Source organism: Myxocyprinus asiaticus, chromosome 17 (genome assembly GCF_019703515.2).
Source record: "Myxocyprinus asiaticus isolate MX2 ecotype Aquarium Trade chromosome 17, UBuf_Myxa_2, whole genome shotgun sequence".
Taxonomy (NCBI): Eukaryota; Metazoa; Chordata; class Actinopteri; order Cypriniformes; family Catostomidae; genus Myxocyprinus; species Myxocyprinus asiaticus.
This window is the reverse complement of record NC_059360.1, coordinates 16894208-16910182: the sequence shown is the minus strand read 5'-3', so window position 1 is coordinate 16910182 and position 15975 is coordinate 16894208. Positions and strand designations below refer to the sequence as shown.

At 40.3% G+C, this 15975-nt stretch overlaps 1 protein-coding gene across 1 annotated transcript in view; it reads right to left on the bottom strand.

Annotated features, from left to right (window-relative positions):
* Positions 1-15975, bottom strand: part of LOC127454837 (sodium/potassium/calcium exchanger 4-like) — a 106243-nt gene that overhangs the window by 23295 nt on the left and 66973 nt on the right. The window contains exons 5-10 of the mRNA XM_051722296.1: positions 13129-13213; positions 12941-13044; positions 12479-12553; positions 11758-11783; positions 11613-11666; positions 7744-7832 (exon numbers count right to left, since the gene is read on the bottom strand). Coding sequence (XP_051578256.1) covers positions 7744-7832; positions 11613-11666; positions 11758-11783; positions 12479-12553; positions 12941-13044; positions 13129-13213 — 433 coding nt within the window. The remainder of the gene's footprint in view (positions 1-7743; positions 7833-11612; positions 11667-11757; positions 11784-12478; positions 12554-12940; positions 13045-13128; positions 13214-15975) is intronic.

The window sequence follows — 15975 nt, the reverse complement described above, 5'->3', positions numbered from 1 at the left end:
ATTGATTGGAACACCTGAATTCAATTATTTGGATGGGTGAGCGAATACATTTGGCAATATAGTGTATCTGTAAGAAGACTCACTTCTGCACATAAGCGTTTCAACTCCGATTGAAGCTTGGATATGGCATCTGAAGAGTGCATGAACGAGTGTTCTAGATCAGTTAGAGTTGAGCTATGTTAAGGGGCGTAGTTTGCAAGGCCAGAATGGCGACCCGACTTTCTGATTTAGGAGCAGATATTTCTCCTCTAATAGTGAAGGCTCTCTCTTCAATACGAGCGTAAATCGTCTGGTATATTTCAACTTTGGTAGCTTGTAGATAAGAACGTTGCGTGATAATGGCCTCCAGGATTGTAGTATCTGTCGACCATTGTGAATCTTCGCCCGGCAGAACAGCATCATCAGGAGAGGTCAGTGCGATGGGGCCTGCTTCGCTCTGCTTTTTGCCTTTCGAGGATTGTGTCTTCGAACTCGCTTTCATCTTGTCACCAATGAGTGTAAATGGGACTTGGGCTAACTGAGTTGTCAATAAATACTTCTTATATAGATATATGTAATCAAAATGTCAATTTAGATATGTTTTGTGGGAGCTACAGGGGAGTGCGACCTACCGACCCATGGCTCACTAGCACCCCCAGTCCTGGGGACCTTTCAGCCCACCGGTTTCCTCTCTCCACTCTCCCCCTCAGGCTGGTGAATCTGCTGCCACATGAAGTCTGGGCCGGTCTGCTGGAGCTGCGGGGAACCTGGGCACTTCCAGGACCGATGTCCCGCCATGGAGGTGGAGATGTTGGTCCAGATCCAGACAGCCGGACAGGCGCCACAGGCCGCCCCCGATCAAGTACTGGATACCTGTGAGTATTAAGGGGGGTACATACCAAGCCTTGGTGGATTCAGGTTGTAACCACACCTCCATTCACCAAAGCCTGGTTCAGTCCGAGGCTCTGGATACATTCCGGGGGGTAAAGGTAAGGTGTGTGCATGAGGATATTCAAAATTACCCTTTGGTGACGGTCATCATTCAATTTCGGGGACAAAAGCAGTGTTTAGGTTGTGGTTAGTCCCCGCCTCTCCCATCCACTAATTTTGGGTACTAATTGGCCGGCATTTACAACTTTATTGATGGGAATATGTGTGGATGGGTCCTGAAACCAAGCGTATCAGTGTGTTGTGCGATTCACTGGCTGGGGAGTCGGTGCCAGGGCCGTCTATATTAGCTCCACTTCGAGGACGCAAGGGAGGGGGAATTTCGGCTTCCCCAGCCCTTAGAGGATTCTCTGCAGGGGATTTCCCTCTGGAGCAAACACGAGACGAGACCCTTAGGCACACCTTTGACCAAGTGAAATTGACTGTTTGAATTGAATGCCTCCTGCCAGACATTGCACTCTCATACCCGTATTTTTAGATTATCAATGATTGGTTGTATTGAGTGACACAGGACACTCAGACAAAGGAGGATACAACTCAATTGTTAATACCGCAGAGCCGTCGGGAAATGTTATTCCAGACGGCTCATTATAATCCGATGGCGGGTCACTTAGGGCAGGAAAAAACACTGAACCATCTAATGGCCCATTTCTATTGGCCAGGCATTCGCGGAATGCCGTGAATGTCAGCTGGTGAATCCGGCAGCCACCCCAAAAGCGCCATTGTGCCCCCTTCAACTGAATGAGGTCCCCTTCAAAAGAGTTGGCATGGACCTCGTCAGGCCATTGGAACAGACGGCACACGGGCATCGTTTTCTGTTGGTTCTGATGGACTACGCAATGCAATATCCAGAAACAATGCCTCTGCGCAACAACGCAGCATGAAGTGTTGCGGAGGCACTCTGAGTTATCTCCCGAGTGGGGATTCCGAAAGAAGTCCTTACTGATCAGGGCAGTTCATTTATGTTACACACCCAACGCGAACTGTACGAATTATTGGGGATTAAATCGATTCATACCAGCGTCTACCACCCCCAAACTTGGTCGAACTTGGCTTGGTCGAATGACTTAAACTCTAAAGAACATGATTCATAAGTCTGTGCACGATGACGCTCAGAATTGGGACAAGTGGCTCGAGCCCCTATTATTTGCAGTTCGAGAGGTCCCGCAAGCCTCCACAGGGTTTTCCCCATTCTAATTATTGTACCACCATGCTTAACGTCCTATGGAAAAATTGGGAGGAGGGACCTTAAAACAGTAAAAAATAAATTCAATACATTCTTGACCTGAGAACAAAACTCCACACACTAGGGCAACTAACACAGGAGAATCTGCTCCAGGCTCAAGAACGTCAAAGCCGGCTGTATAATAGGGGCCAGGGCCGGCCTGTGACATAGGCGACATAGGTGGTTGTCTAGGGTGCAAATTGGAAGTGCACCCTCTCGTGATGACTGTACACCCCTGCCATATATTGAGCCCTAGCACTACGTGATTATATTATAATCAGATCCTTACCATGTGTGGACAAAATGAATGAAAAAAGAACCAAATTATCAGGTGCACAAGGCAGGAAGCGGCACAAAGACGAGGAGCAGAAAAAGAGAGCAATATAAAGGTAAGAATCACAAGTTAATGACTGTTCATGTCAGCCATTGATGTTTATTTACTACTTGAAATAGCTTATTTAGAACCTCTTAAGTTTAGTGCAAGTTAAGTGCAGTGTATTTTCTTTAAAATAAACTTAATCTTCTATAATGTTGTTTTAATTTCAGTTATATTGCTGCTTGCTTTCAGTTTACCAAAAAACTCCTAAGTGTCTTCTTTTAAAAGAGATGATTAGGACTGTAGTCTAAAGCATTCATGCTAAGCACCCTCAAACAAACCTTAGAGCACCCTCAATTGCAGACCAGTGCAAACTACTGCCCGCGGGTCGATTTATCATGAATGTTTTTTATTAGATCTTTCATTTATCTGGCTTTGGGACCTATCGCGCATCCACAAGCTTTTAATATGCTCAGAGTTGCCAGATACTAGATGCAACACCCCAATCAGAGATTTATACATGCACAAATAGGAAATATTTCAGTTGTGTGCTGAATGGGATGCCAATCAAACCATTGACGAGACCCACATCATGACCCACAAGCGTGTAAACGGGTTAATAAAGTTTTGAAAATAACACAAGTAAGCATGTCCACATCAAAATAAGCTTTTAGAATCTATAATTTCCGAATATTTTATTTTACTATTAAACCACACTCCTGATGTAGTGTGTTAAATTGAATACTAAATTACCACTGCATTGAAGTATGGTAAAATAAACAATTAATAATTTTATTCAGCCTTTATTCAGTTTTACTAACACAAGTAGCAGCAAAACTTCAAGCAATCACAGAATGGTCATTCATTAAGTGCATGAGTGCACTACTACTTCTGGGCTTAAAAGATACAATTATGTAGAACTTTTTATCTTCTCTCTTCCATGTTCTACTTAACGGCTGAAGTGGCCCCTGTACCAAAATAAATCACACACACCTGCTCAATTGAATATGTAAGACTAATCCTGTAAATTGACAAGCAGATTTCCTTGAATCCCTGCATTTTGTGAACACACAAAATGCTGCATCAATGTATGTCCTACTCTGCAGATGCAGCATTTTGCGGTCAATTTCAGCGACAGATCATGTAAAAAAAAAAAAAAGCAAAGCAATAAATGTTGTACATGAAAAATTGTTGTTAACGTTGTTTTAGTAGCATTTAAACATGATTTCATCTATTAAAAAATGTGTAATTATGACACATCTCCACTTTATACAGAGCACCCCCACTATTTTCAGAAGCACCCTCAGTCACTTTGAGCTGGAACCGGGCCTGTAGCTGCTAACATCTACAGATACATTCAATATATAATATATTTTGTAGGTCTATTTTGGGTATATATTTCATATTGCCTTCTCTTTTTTTACCCTTTGTTTTATTAATTACTTGTGCAACCATAGGCACAGTTGTTTGTGTGTGCGTGTGTGTGTGTGCTTGCATTTCTTTACATGGGTTTGAGTAAAGCTCATGTCAGGTCTCTTCTGGTCTCTTTACTCAAAATAAGTGTTTTCGCATGGGGGGTGGTGAACTTAAAAGCCACTGATCGAGTCACCGTGGTCACTTGTGGAGACCACCTCTCACCATCCCAAATCACGGAGGTTGCCAGGAGAGTTCTCAGACGTGTTCTCACGTCTCCCTGGTCGTGTGAATCTCAAAGCACCATATCGAAATGACCCCAGGGGTAATGGTACGCAGTTGTCCCTACCTATTACCCGAACACAAAAAAGAAGTGGTACGGGAAGAATTGAAGGCCATGCTAAATATGGCGGTAATAGAAGAATCCCAAGGTGACTGGGCCAGCCCGGTGGTTCTGGTGCCTAAAAGTGACAGCTCGGTCTGGTTCTGTGTGGAATATAGAAAAGTCAATGCGGTGTCTAAATTTGATGTGTACCCGATGTCTCGGATTGATGAACTGCTTGATCGGTTAGGCGCGGCTCGCTTTTATTCAACACTGGATTTGACGAAGGGATATTGGCAGATCCCCTTTAACTCCCATGTCCCATGAAAAGACGGCATTTTCCACACCATTCGGATTACACCAATTCGTGACCCTTCCATTCAGTTTGTTCGGGGCCACGGCTACGTTTCAGTAGCTCATGGACAGAATCCTAAGACCGCACACTACTTACACCACTGCCTATCAAGACGACATCATTATTTTCAGTAATGATTGGCAGCGGCACCTGCGGCATCTGAGGGCTATCCTGAGGTCTTTGAGATGGGCGGGACTCACAAACCCAAAGAAGTGCGCAATTGGGTGGGTGGAAGTACGGTATCTGGGCTTCCAATTGGGTCATTGGCAGGTGCGGCCACAAATTGATAAGACTGCATCGATTGCAGCCTGCCCGAGACCTAAGACCAAAAAGGAGGTGAGACAGTTCCTGGGGCTGGCTGGCTGGCTATTATCATAGGTTTGTGCCTAACTATTCAACCGTCACTAGTCCGCTGACTGATCTGACTAAAAAGGAGGCAACAGATCCGGTCCAGTGGACGGAGCAGTGTCAGCAGGTGTTCACGTGGGTGAAAGCTGCACATTGTGGTGGGCCATTGTTACACTCTCCTGACTTCTCTCTCACTTTTATCTTGCAGACAGACGCATCGAATAGGGGGTTGGGAGCAGTACTGTCCCAGATAGTGGAGGGGAGGAGCGCCCCGTGCTGTACATTAGTCGAAAGCTCTCGCTAAGGGAGACTAGGTACAGCATAATTGAGAAGGATTGTTTGGCCATCAAGTGGGCGGTCCTCACCATCCGCTACTATCTGTTGGGGCATGCTTTCACCCTCTGTTTGGACCACGCCCCGCTCCAGAGGCTCCATCGCAGGAAGGATGCCAACAAGCAGATCACCCGGTGTTATCTAGCTCTCCAGCCTTTTAAGTTCGAGGTGGTCCACAGGCCGGGGGCGCAGATGGCTGTTGCAGATTTCCTCTCCAGAAATGGTGGGGGGGAGGGTAGGTGACAAGGCGATGGGGATATGTGGAGATGGAGGCGTGGCTAAGCGACGTCTGTGGAGAGCGAGGCCGGGAGAGGAAGAGCGGTAAGCTGTTTTGTGTTGCAGTGAGAGCTGGAGAGGGATATAAGGGTAGTCCAGACCGCTGGAGGAGTGAGAGAGACACACACACACATCCGTGTTCATGTGTGTGTTTGTTAAGCTGAAAAGCAAAAATGTTTGCGTCTATCACTGAAATGTGTTGAAAATAAAAGTCTCATGTCGACTGTTTACCTGGCCCCTGCTTCCTCATTCACAACAGAGCAAGAGGGTTATCACAAAGTTTTTATAGTACAGTGACCTCATATGTCAAAAGATCAAGGAAAATCCTCATGGCATGACCCACTTTAACAAAAATACTGGCTTTACATGTATCCTTTAAACACTCCAAAATGCCTTGTCCCATAGACTTCCATTGTAAGGGAATGATTGTTTTTCCACTTGAGGGACAAATCAAAAAATCAAAATCATTTTCTGTGGTTCTAATGCCCACAGATACGGTCAATAGATTGAGTTGTATTTAACCCAGAATATTAAAAGTATAGTTTACCCAAAAATTAAAATTCAGTCAATTTACTCACCCTCATGTTGTTCCAAACCCATATAAAATTTCTTATGCGGAACACAAAAGGAGATCACTGAAGGTTACAGCTGAAGTGTACAACTTTTTTGGTTAAAATACTTTGTTCTAACCCAGCTTAATATGCAGAGAAAACTATAAGTAAGCCATTCATAGGTTAATTTTGATAGGCTGTTGGTCTTAGCGGACTAGATCTGCTATGCTGCTGATGCAGAGCAAGTACGGATATTTGTTACTGCTAGAACATACACAGACATGCTGCATCAAGTTTGTGTAAATGCACTTCGGGTTCAAAGTATTTCTTTTTTCACATTATTTTTACACATGTCTGGTACAAATATGTGTTCTTGACTTATGAATACAGTGTGTACTTTTTCCGCTGTCTACCTGGAAAAAAGGAAAGTGAAATGTTACAACCTACGGGTTACAACCACCTACAGGCACATTGTAACAGGTGCGGGGCGCATTGTAACATGACCATATTACAGCGTAAAATCCCCCTCTAACAACTGTATCTGATCTTATAAAAATAAATAGAAGATAAACTAAAATATTATGTCATTAAAAGTCATTTATTAACTTTGTCTTGTATAATATAGCAGTAATTTTAAAACTTGACAATGAATACACAACAAACCCACAGCTCTCCCCTACAGGTCCGGAGTGTTCCCTGCATGAGATGGCACTTTTTTTTTTTCCATCACAATTTACAATCATAATCATTCTTTTTGCATGAAGCATGTATGACACACTGCCGCACAATGAGAAATAAATACAATCACCATGTAGCGGATCTAGACAGTGGAGCTGGGGAGGTGGAGGGTTTCAGAGAAAACTTTCACAGCACGCCTTATTGAAACTGGCTTACTTACAAACTGAGCAAATTTAAATGTTAGGCAAAGAGAGAGCGTGCACGTTGATTGGCTAATAGACAAGTTTAAAGAACCTATCAGCTTGCGCCATTCAGAGTTTCATGCCTGAACAACATCATGTGGGTGAGTAAATTACGACAGAATATTTCTATTCCTTTAACATATCAGTATTTCACCTGCCTTTGTCCTGGGAATATATCTTCACTAAACCTCACCATATATGAATACAAACCTTATCATACACACACAGTGACGGATACATTTTTCAAAGCGAGTCGCAGGACGTATCACATGGCACTTGGAGTAAGAAGTGGACGAACACACACACAGCGCACTGCAGGATAAGATAGGAGCCAGGGCAGATTTAGTAAGGCTAAACAGACAGGCTTCAGCAGGGGGAGTGGTGACAGAGCACCACGCAGCACAATGGTTAGAGCTGCACTACAGGATGCACAAGAGGTGCGCTCCGAAACAGAAATCGCACCGCAGTTACACAGCAGGTAAGCAAAGTGTCAGCCTCTCAAAAGAGATGTCAGGTGGCTATGCTTTCAGAGAGCGTGCTGTTGGCATAGGTTTCTCAAAACAGCAGAAATATAGATTGCAGAGTGGCATTAATTGAAAGAGAAATTATTAAAGATGTGGCTTTTTAAGAGGCAGTTTGATTACAGGGAGGGTTAGTTGTTAGCCCGTGAGGAAGCCTGTCTAATTACCCTTACCTCGTCCTCGACTGAGTAACGGCCAGGATGGATCATCCCAAAACTGCTCATAACATGCATTACCATCTTCCATCTCGCTGATGACCGTGTTACCGTTGGCTACGCCCTTATCCTCCTTCCCCGCAAAGTAGTTCTGCAGGCTAGTGTTAAACCTTAAAAGGAAAAATACAAAATTATGAAAACCTGAACACTAATTTAGCTTATCAAGGGTAATGTTAAGTGCTTCACACTGTAGCTAGATAGTTGACATGTAATTTCAACCAGTGACAAGAGGGTCCTGCAGTGTGACAAGCTATATATATATGTGTGTATATATATATATATATATATATATATATATATATATATATATATATATATACACACACACACACACACACACTTTTTCGAGTTTGAGTTTTTATTGATTTTATTCTAACAGTAAGGCCTACTTTACTTTTATAAATGGCTCATAAAATCATTTTTGTTTTGTTCGATGTTAATTGTTTTTGTGTTATTGGCTGCTGTGTACCAACTGAAATGCCTCCCAAGAACAATAAAGAATGAAAGTGAAAGTAACCGTAAAAAAATAAAACAAACAAAAAATTCACTGTATTAAGGTGTGTTGCAATATTATTAATATTAACTAATAGAAAATGCATATTTAAAAAATTAATAATTTTAAATGATACTGCCCTGCAACAGTTATGCATTTGATTCAGTAATCGCTTTAGTAATTTAGTTTGCTTCTAAACGGGCCTACCTTCCTAAAAATAAAGAAAACTATATTTTTGTTTTCTTCAGACATTAGCATAATACAATCAAAAATGATTATTCATTTGCCATTTATTTTTTGGTGTTTTTTTTTCTGACTAGTGCTGCCATTTGTTTCTGTATGCCTTTAGCACTTTTAAACTTTACAAATAAAACATGGTAATATACACATAGTATGCTAACTGTTCTGCTGCGATTAAACATTGAGAAGCATCGAGGCAAATGTCATCTTTTTGATCATGATTTCTACAAGCTGTAAATTTTAAAATAAAAGCTATTTTTGGAGAAAAACAGAAGTGTATAATTTGGAACCTAATGTGTTGAAAAATAGCACTAAATTTATTTTCTGCATTGTTATGTTCTTGCCCTTTGTAGGGTTAAGAAAATAAACGTATGAACAAACAGTTGGCCTGTCGTAAGGTTGCAAGCGCTGTGGCAAGCTAATAACCTATATTGAGTCATTTCAAAACTGGTAAAAGTGTATCTGGTTGTGTTTCTTATGTAAGGGAGTCTTTAGCCTACATATCGTATTTTCACTTAGCCTACTTTAATTTTCACAAATTCTGTGGAATGAAGTTCACTAATGTTGTAGGGAAGAGTGGGGCACAAACTAACAAGTTTGTGTAAATGCACTTGTGGTTCAAGTATTTCTTTTTTCACATTATTTTTACACATGTCTGGTACAAATATGTGTTCTTGACTTATGAATACAGTGTGTACTTTTTCCGCTGTCTACCTGGAAAAAAGGAAAGTGAAATGTTACAACCTACGGGTTACAACCACCTACAGGCACATTGTAACAGGTGCGGGGCGCATTGTAACATGACCATATTACAGCGTAAAATCCCCCTCTAACAACTGTATCTGATCTTATAAAAATAAATAGAAGATAAACTAAAATATTATGTCATTAAAAGTCATTTATTAACTTTGTCTTGTATAATATAGCAGTAATTTTAAAACTTGACAATGTATACACAACAAACCCACAGCTCCCCCAACAGGTTTGGAGTGTTCCCTGCATGAGATGGCACTTTTTTTTTCATCACAATTTACAATCATAATCATTCTTTTTAAATACCCAAATTATTCCTACATCACGGACTTCAACCGCGCCATATATGAGGGTGAAATAAAGGTCCAACATTCGGTGTGCTGCGCTCTAAATTAAAATTGTATTTATTTTATCACGTCAGGTTGGTGAAGCTGTAAATGTAGCAGATTGTTTTTTTTTATTTAACTACTATTTACAATGGAAACGTTAATTTATTTACTTGTATATTTAAAAAAAAAAAAAAAAAAAAAAAGGAAATGACCCAAACATTACAGTATATGTATTAACATGATTGTAGTGTGTTAAAATGCTGTTGACTGAGCTGAACTTGGACATTTTCTCCCATTTAAAAAAAAAAAAAAAAAAAAAAAAAATGTCCAAGTTCAGCTCAGTCAACAGCATTTTAACACACTACAATCATGTTAATACATATACTGTAATGTTTGGGTCATTTCCTTTTTTTTTTTTTTTTTTTTAAATGGGAGAAATGTAAAGAAAAGGTGACCATTTACTTCACCAAAAACTTTCTCCAATACCCACACACACACACATATGTATACACATTATATATATATATATATATATATATATATATATATATATATATTATACACACACACACACACACACACACACACACACACACACACACACAGAACAGCCGCAACATTAAAACCACCTACCTAATATTGTGTAGGTCCCCCTCGTGCCGCCAACATTATATATATATATATATATATATATTACATACACACAGTTGTGCTCAAAAGTTTGCATACCCTGGCAGAAATTGTGAAATTTTGGCATTGATTTTGAAAATATGACTGGTCTTTTATTTAAGGATAGTGATCATATGAAGCCATTTATTATCACATAGTTGTTTGGCTCCTTTTTAAATCATAATAATAACAGAAATCACCCAAATGGCCCTGATCAAAAGTTTACATACCCTTGAATGTTTGGCCTTGTTACAGACATACAAGGTGACACACACAGGTTTAAATGGCAATTAAAGTTTAATTTTCCACACCTGTGGCTTTTTAAATTGCAATTAGTGTCTGTGTATAAATAGTCAATAGCAGCCTGTATTTCACCTGAGGTTAGCTGTGGGTTTTTCTTTGTATCCCGAACAATTCTTCTGGCAGTTGTGGCTGAAATCTTTCTTGGTCTACCAAGTCTGCCACGGTCCAAATCACTGAGATTTTTTCCCCATTCTGATGGTTGATGTGAACATTAACTGAAGCTCCTGACCGTATCTCCATGATTTTATGCACTGCACTGCTGCCACATGATTGGCTGATTAGATAATCGCATGGATGATTGTTGGTGCCAGACGGGATGGTTTGAGTATTTCTGTAACTGCTGATCTCCTGGGATTTTCAAACACAACAGTCTCTAGAATTTACTCAGAATGGTGAAAAAACAAAAAACATCCAGTGAGTGGCAGTTCTGCGGATGGAAATGCCTTGTTGATGAGAGAGGTCAACAGAGAATGGCCAGACTGGTTCGAACTTACAAAGTCTACGGTAACTCAGATAATCACTCTGTACAATTGTGGGTTGGCACTGTTTTGGCGGCACGAGGGGGACCTACACAATATTAGGCAGGTGGTTTTAATGTTGTGGCTGTTCTGTGCGTAAATACACACACACACACACACACACACACACACACACACACACACACACACAGTATATAAAATTGAAATGCTAATTGTCAACTTCCCAAATACAAAAGTCACTTGAAACCTTGATTTTTAAGAGTAGTTGGTGATTTGATGCAAAATGGGCATCAGAGATCACTGTCAATGTCACAAAGTTAAGCAAAGTGAAACAATCAGGCAAATACCAATGGAAGTGCAGAGAGTGGAGCTCACGTGATCTGCTTTCTGATCCAGTAGTACAATGCAGTCGAAATGGAATGCCTACTTGCAACCCACAATACAAATCTAGGGAACCTCCAGTAATTTAAATTGCTGCCTGTGTGAACACTGCTTCTCGATGCTTTGAGTGTTCTGACACACAGTACTCCACTGGGTATATTCTCAGCACAAATTGTATGTACTGTTTGTTGGTCTGTACACTGTGTTTGGATAAGTGAGTGTACACAGTGAAGGAGAACTCACTTCATGATGATGATGTAGCCAACATACATGATGATCAGCACCAGACTCTCCCACCTGCAGGAACAGAGGTGGTGACAGCCAATCAGAACATGATCGCTGCCTTCAACTAATCAGGATAACTTTACTCAGAGTAAGGCTCACTTACCACACAATCTTCTCATCATAAATAAACTGGAAAAAATATACAGAGCATGTGTAAATTTTCATTGAATGATTGAAAGAAGTAGATGCAGAGGAATTCTTTAAGCTCTTTTTTATAAAATGGATAGTTATGGTCTTGGATTTGTCAATACAGCTTCCCAGCTGTGCTAAAATGCACAATATAGTAACAGCTATGATGTAATTATGATGTTCAAACATATCTCGTGCCTGCGGCCAAATCACTGCTGTGCTGATAAACAGAACAACAGCACTCTTGCTTGTGAGATATTGCTTTTATACAACATTTTAACAAACAAGTAAAAAATTGGCCAATTTGTGCATTTCTTCTTCGCCAGCAATCAAAGCATCAAAAAAAATAAAACATAAAAAAGCGCTTTCTGCACTGCTCTCAAAGATCTATTTTGAACTAGTGTTCTCAACTGTAAATTAATCAGTTTTTGAACTAATATTTTAAGTGAACAAATCATTCTCGTTCACTTTCATTGTTTCTGTGGTGATTGACTTAGATTTTAAACGAATCAGTCAATGATTGAATGACTTATAACAAAAAAGATGTTTATTTGTTGCCACCTACTAGCATAAATATGCAATCTTTAGAAATGATCACTGAACAAATCAGAAATCAAAATGAATGATGAATACACATCACTCATCCAATTGGATTCGAGGAAATCACAATACATCACACACATAATGACACTTACTGCAATAAGTGCGACCACAGAAAAAATGTAGTAGATGGAGTCTCTGAACACGGAAAACTTGGTGAGAAAAACAACCTTGTGGAGAGAGAGGAGAGCACTCAAAACAAGAAACAATTTTTCCATTGTTGAGAAAGGATCTCATGTCCTTGTATGCTCTAGGCAACCAAACAAAGGCTTTATTTATCAAAAGACATATATATCACAGCAATGTGTTTATAAAAAGGTCTTGCTTGAACCTCAATACAGTAACCAAAGTCATTAGTCCCCAACTCGTGTATGTGGGTAGATATTTTTCATTTTACAGAACATTTTTCCTTTATAGTTTCCACTCTTTGAAATGAGAAAACAAGTCAAGAGAGGAATATTTTACACTGCAATGCTCCAGTGAAACCATGAAAGGTCAAAAGTTGACAGCAGCTCAGATTGAGCCAAGCTGTAAAAAGACATCAGAGAGTCACTCACTTGTCCGGCGAATATCCCACACACACCGATGATGCACAGGATGTTGAACACGGCTGAGCCTACAATGGTGCCCACCCCCACATCTCCATGTGTAATAAATACACCTGCAGACAATGAGAGAGTTGTAATGACCAGCATCTGTTGGCACATGACTAATGCTTGTACAAACACCTGTATGTGTGGCTCACCAATTATAGAAGCAAACAGCTCGGGGGCGGAGCTTCCAGCTGCCATGAAGGTCGCTCCTGCTACATCTTCACTCAGGTGCAGTTTCTGATGCATGTAGGGATATACAGATTCACAGAGAGGAGTAGCAGAGACCATAATTAAAAGGCCTAAAGAGAGTCTAGAGATGTGCAAAATTACAATTTCAAAATCGGCTAGTCTGTGGGTGATTGAATTATTAGTCAGTCTTAAAAGGAATGGTTCGCCCTAAAATGAAAATTCTGTCAGTATTTACACACCCTCATGTCATTGCAAACTCGTATGCTTTTTTTTTTTTTTTCATGGAGCTCATAAAAATGGAAAAATCTTCAGACAGCTCCATACAACAGTAGTTCATAGTGATCATGTGTGTCAAGCTCCAAATAATGGTAAAGAAAACACCAAACAAACATAACAAAAGTGGTGCATATGACTCTGTATATTGATATGTACCACTGTGCTATATTTCAAGTCTTCAAATGCCATAAGATTTTGCTTGGTGTGAGGAAATGACAAAAAATTTAAGTTATTATTCACTAAAAATTCATCTGCCAGTGTCATGCATTTTTCAGTCCACCTGTGGATTCCTGTTCCCACTGGACCCCAATTGATAGCTGTTTGTAATGCCTGATCAGAAGTGTCTTACTAATTTCTGTTGTAGCTACATACAGTTGTAAATACAGTCAGTAAATACGATATTACCATATCCATTTGCCATAAAGCACCAAATGCAACATTTTGATATAATTACAGGAAGTACGTGCACTGAATATGTTAGTTTAGAAGGATACTTGAACTGAATGGGTGGAATGTTAGCTTTACTAGCTAATCAGTTAGCATGAGTCACTGGTCCTACTCGACCTGCCCCGAGTGGGATTCGAAGCGGTGGTTCCGGGAGTCAGATGCGCTAGCAAGGAGGCTATAAAAGCCATGGTCTCTAGCCTCAGTCACTAGTGCGTCTCTTAAGGCCAGGAGAGTGAGGTTTACACACTGCCCAGCTATCACATACCAGCTGTCTACTGTTACACATGCTAACTGAAAACACAAAGGGTGTGTCTAAATAAGCTCCCTAGCTCCCTATGTTGTGAATCAGTATATCATGAACACAAATTCAGGGCACTGGCAGGGGTGTTAATCTACTGAGCATTGGGACACTTACCTGTATGACTTAATCTGAGCCCGTCTGCAGGGAGAGCCTACAAGGTTAGTTTAGAATAGCAAAACGCAGCAGTCCCATAGATATTCTATAGGCGGTACACTGGCGAGGAAACAATAGGCTGATCTTTTTGAATGGGTGTCTATGGAGGAGATGTTTCAGTGTGCTGAATAAACTGCTTTTGTGAGGAAACAAACACATCACTAAATGCATTGACCGTCTGTCCACCAATCTTCAACATGTTTTAAAATACACAATCCTTTTGGAATGATCTATGTGTGGAGTTTACTACAATAAAATTGCTGTTTTATTAGAGAAGTCACAGATGATTTTGCGACAGGTAGGTGTCAGTTTACGGCTCTCCCCATTTATTTGTATGGTATCCGCAAATGGTGTCTTACTTTCGTGACACGCTAGTTGATCATTACGCTCTCTCCTATGGTTAAAGCGTGAAGGTTGTTCTCTCAATATAGAAGATCTCTGACTTAATTACCTGTGACATGATTATGAGGTCACACTTTTAAACACAGCTGCTATTAATCAGCAACATCACTGTATAAATGACACTATCATGATTTTTTCATTGTAGATTTTAAAACATACAGTGTTATTATGAAAGATATATTAAGAAATAAATATATAAGAGTATTTTTAATTTTTTTTCTAACAACTGTAATAAAAAATTGTGTCCGTTTCATTAACATTATCGATGGAAAATATTTATCTTTTATAGAGAAATAATACTTTGATATCATATATACACTTGCGCCCGTCTTCTAACAACTTGAGACTTCAAAATACCTGACGACATTTACAGTAAGGGAACATGGTGTGCAACGATGCTCCCAGGTTTTTACGGTGAATTCTGGGAACTGTTAGGGAGTGAACTTTTTGCGATTGAAATGGCCGACTCCCTGGTCAGTGCTCTGACTACTGAACTAGGGAGCTGATTGAGACATGCCCAAAGATAAATTTTATTTGACCATTTCTTGCAGTATACCATGTGATTTGTATAAATCGTTGCTGTCTGATGAAAAACTTTTATCTCCACTTTTGACAATTTTGACTTTTTACCATAGACAGAATGCGCCGAATGACCTTGTGTAATGAAATGACCAGTGAAAAGATGTTTAATCAGGCTGTCTATTTAACAAGTATCTTGTAAAATTGTTTATGTAGGGCTTCACCGGACAACATTAGTTTCTCCTTCACTCCACTAATCAATAGAACAAAGACCCCACATTAAAACAGAGGGGCATCTCAACTTAATTGCTGATCCAAACATACCTAAGAAGTGCAAATAGATCAGCCTCCTCTCTGGACTACATTCCAGGCTAATCAATGCAACCTGACCATCACCTAGAGCCTTGTAAATGACCCACTCATAAAACATCACTAAGCTAGCCAGCTCAACCAAAAAGGAAGGCCCCCCAAAGACACACAGACCAGAGATCAAAGAGCTGACTCCTCATGTCAAGACTATTGGGGCAAATGGTCCAATCTGGCCCACACACCTCTCTCCCCGCTCTGGAGCCATTCTTACCAGGAGAACAAAGGATCAAAGAAACACATACCACCCCTCAGGAGGCCAGGACACAAACTTTGCACCCCACTAATTATTACAGAGACACACTCCTATGTACAGTATATATATGTTATGCATGCTTAATATTAG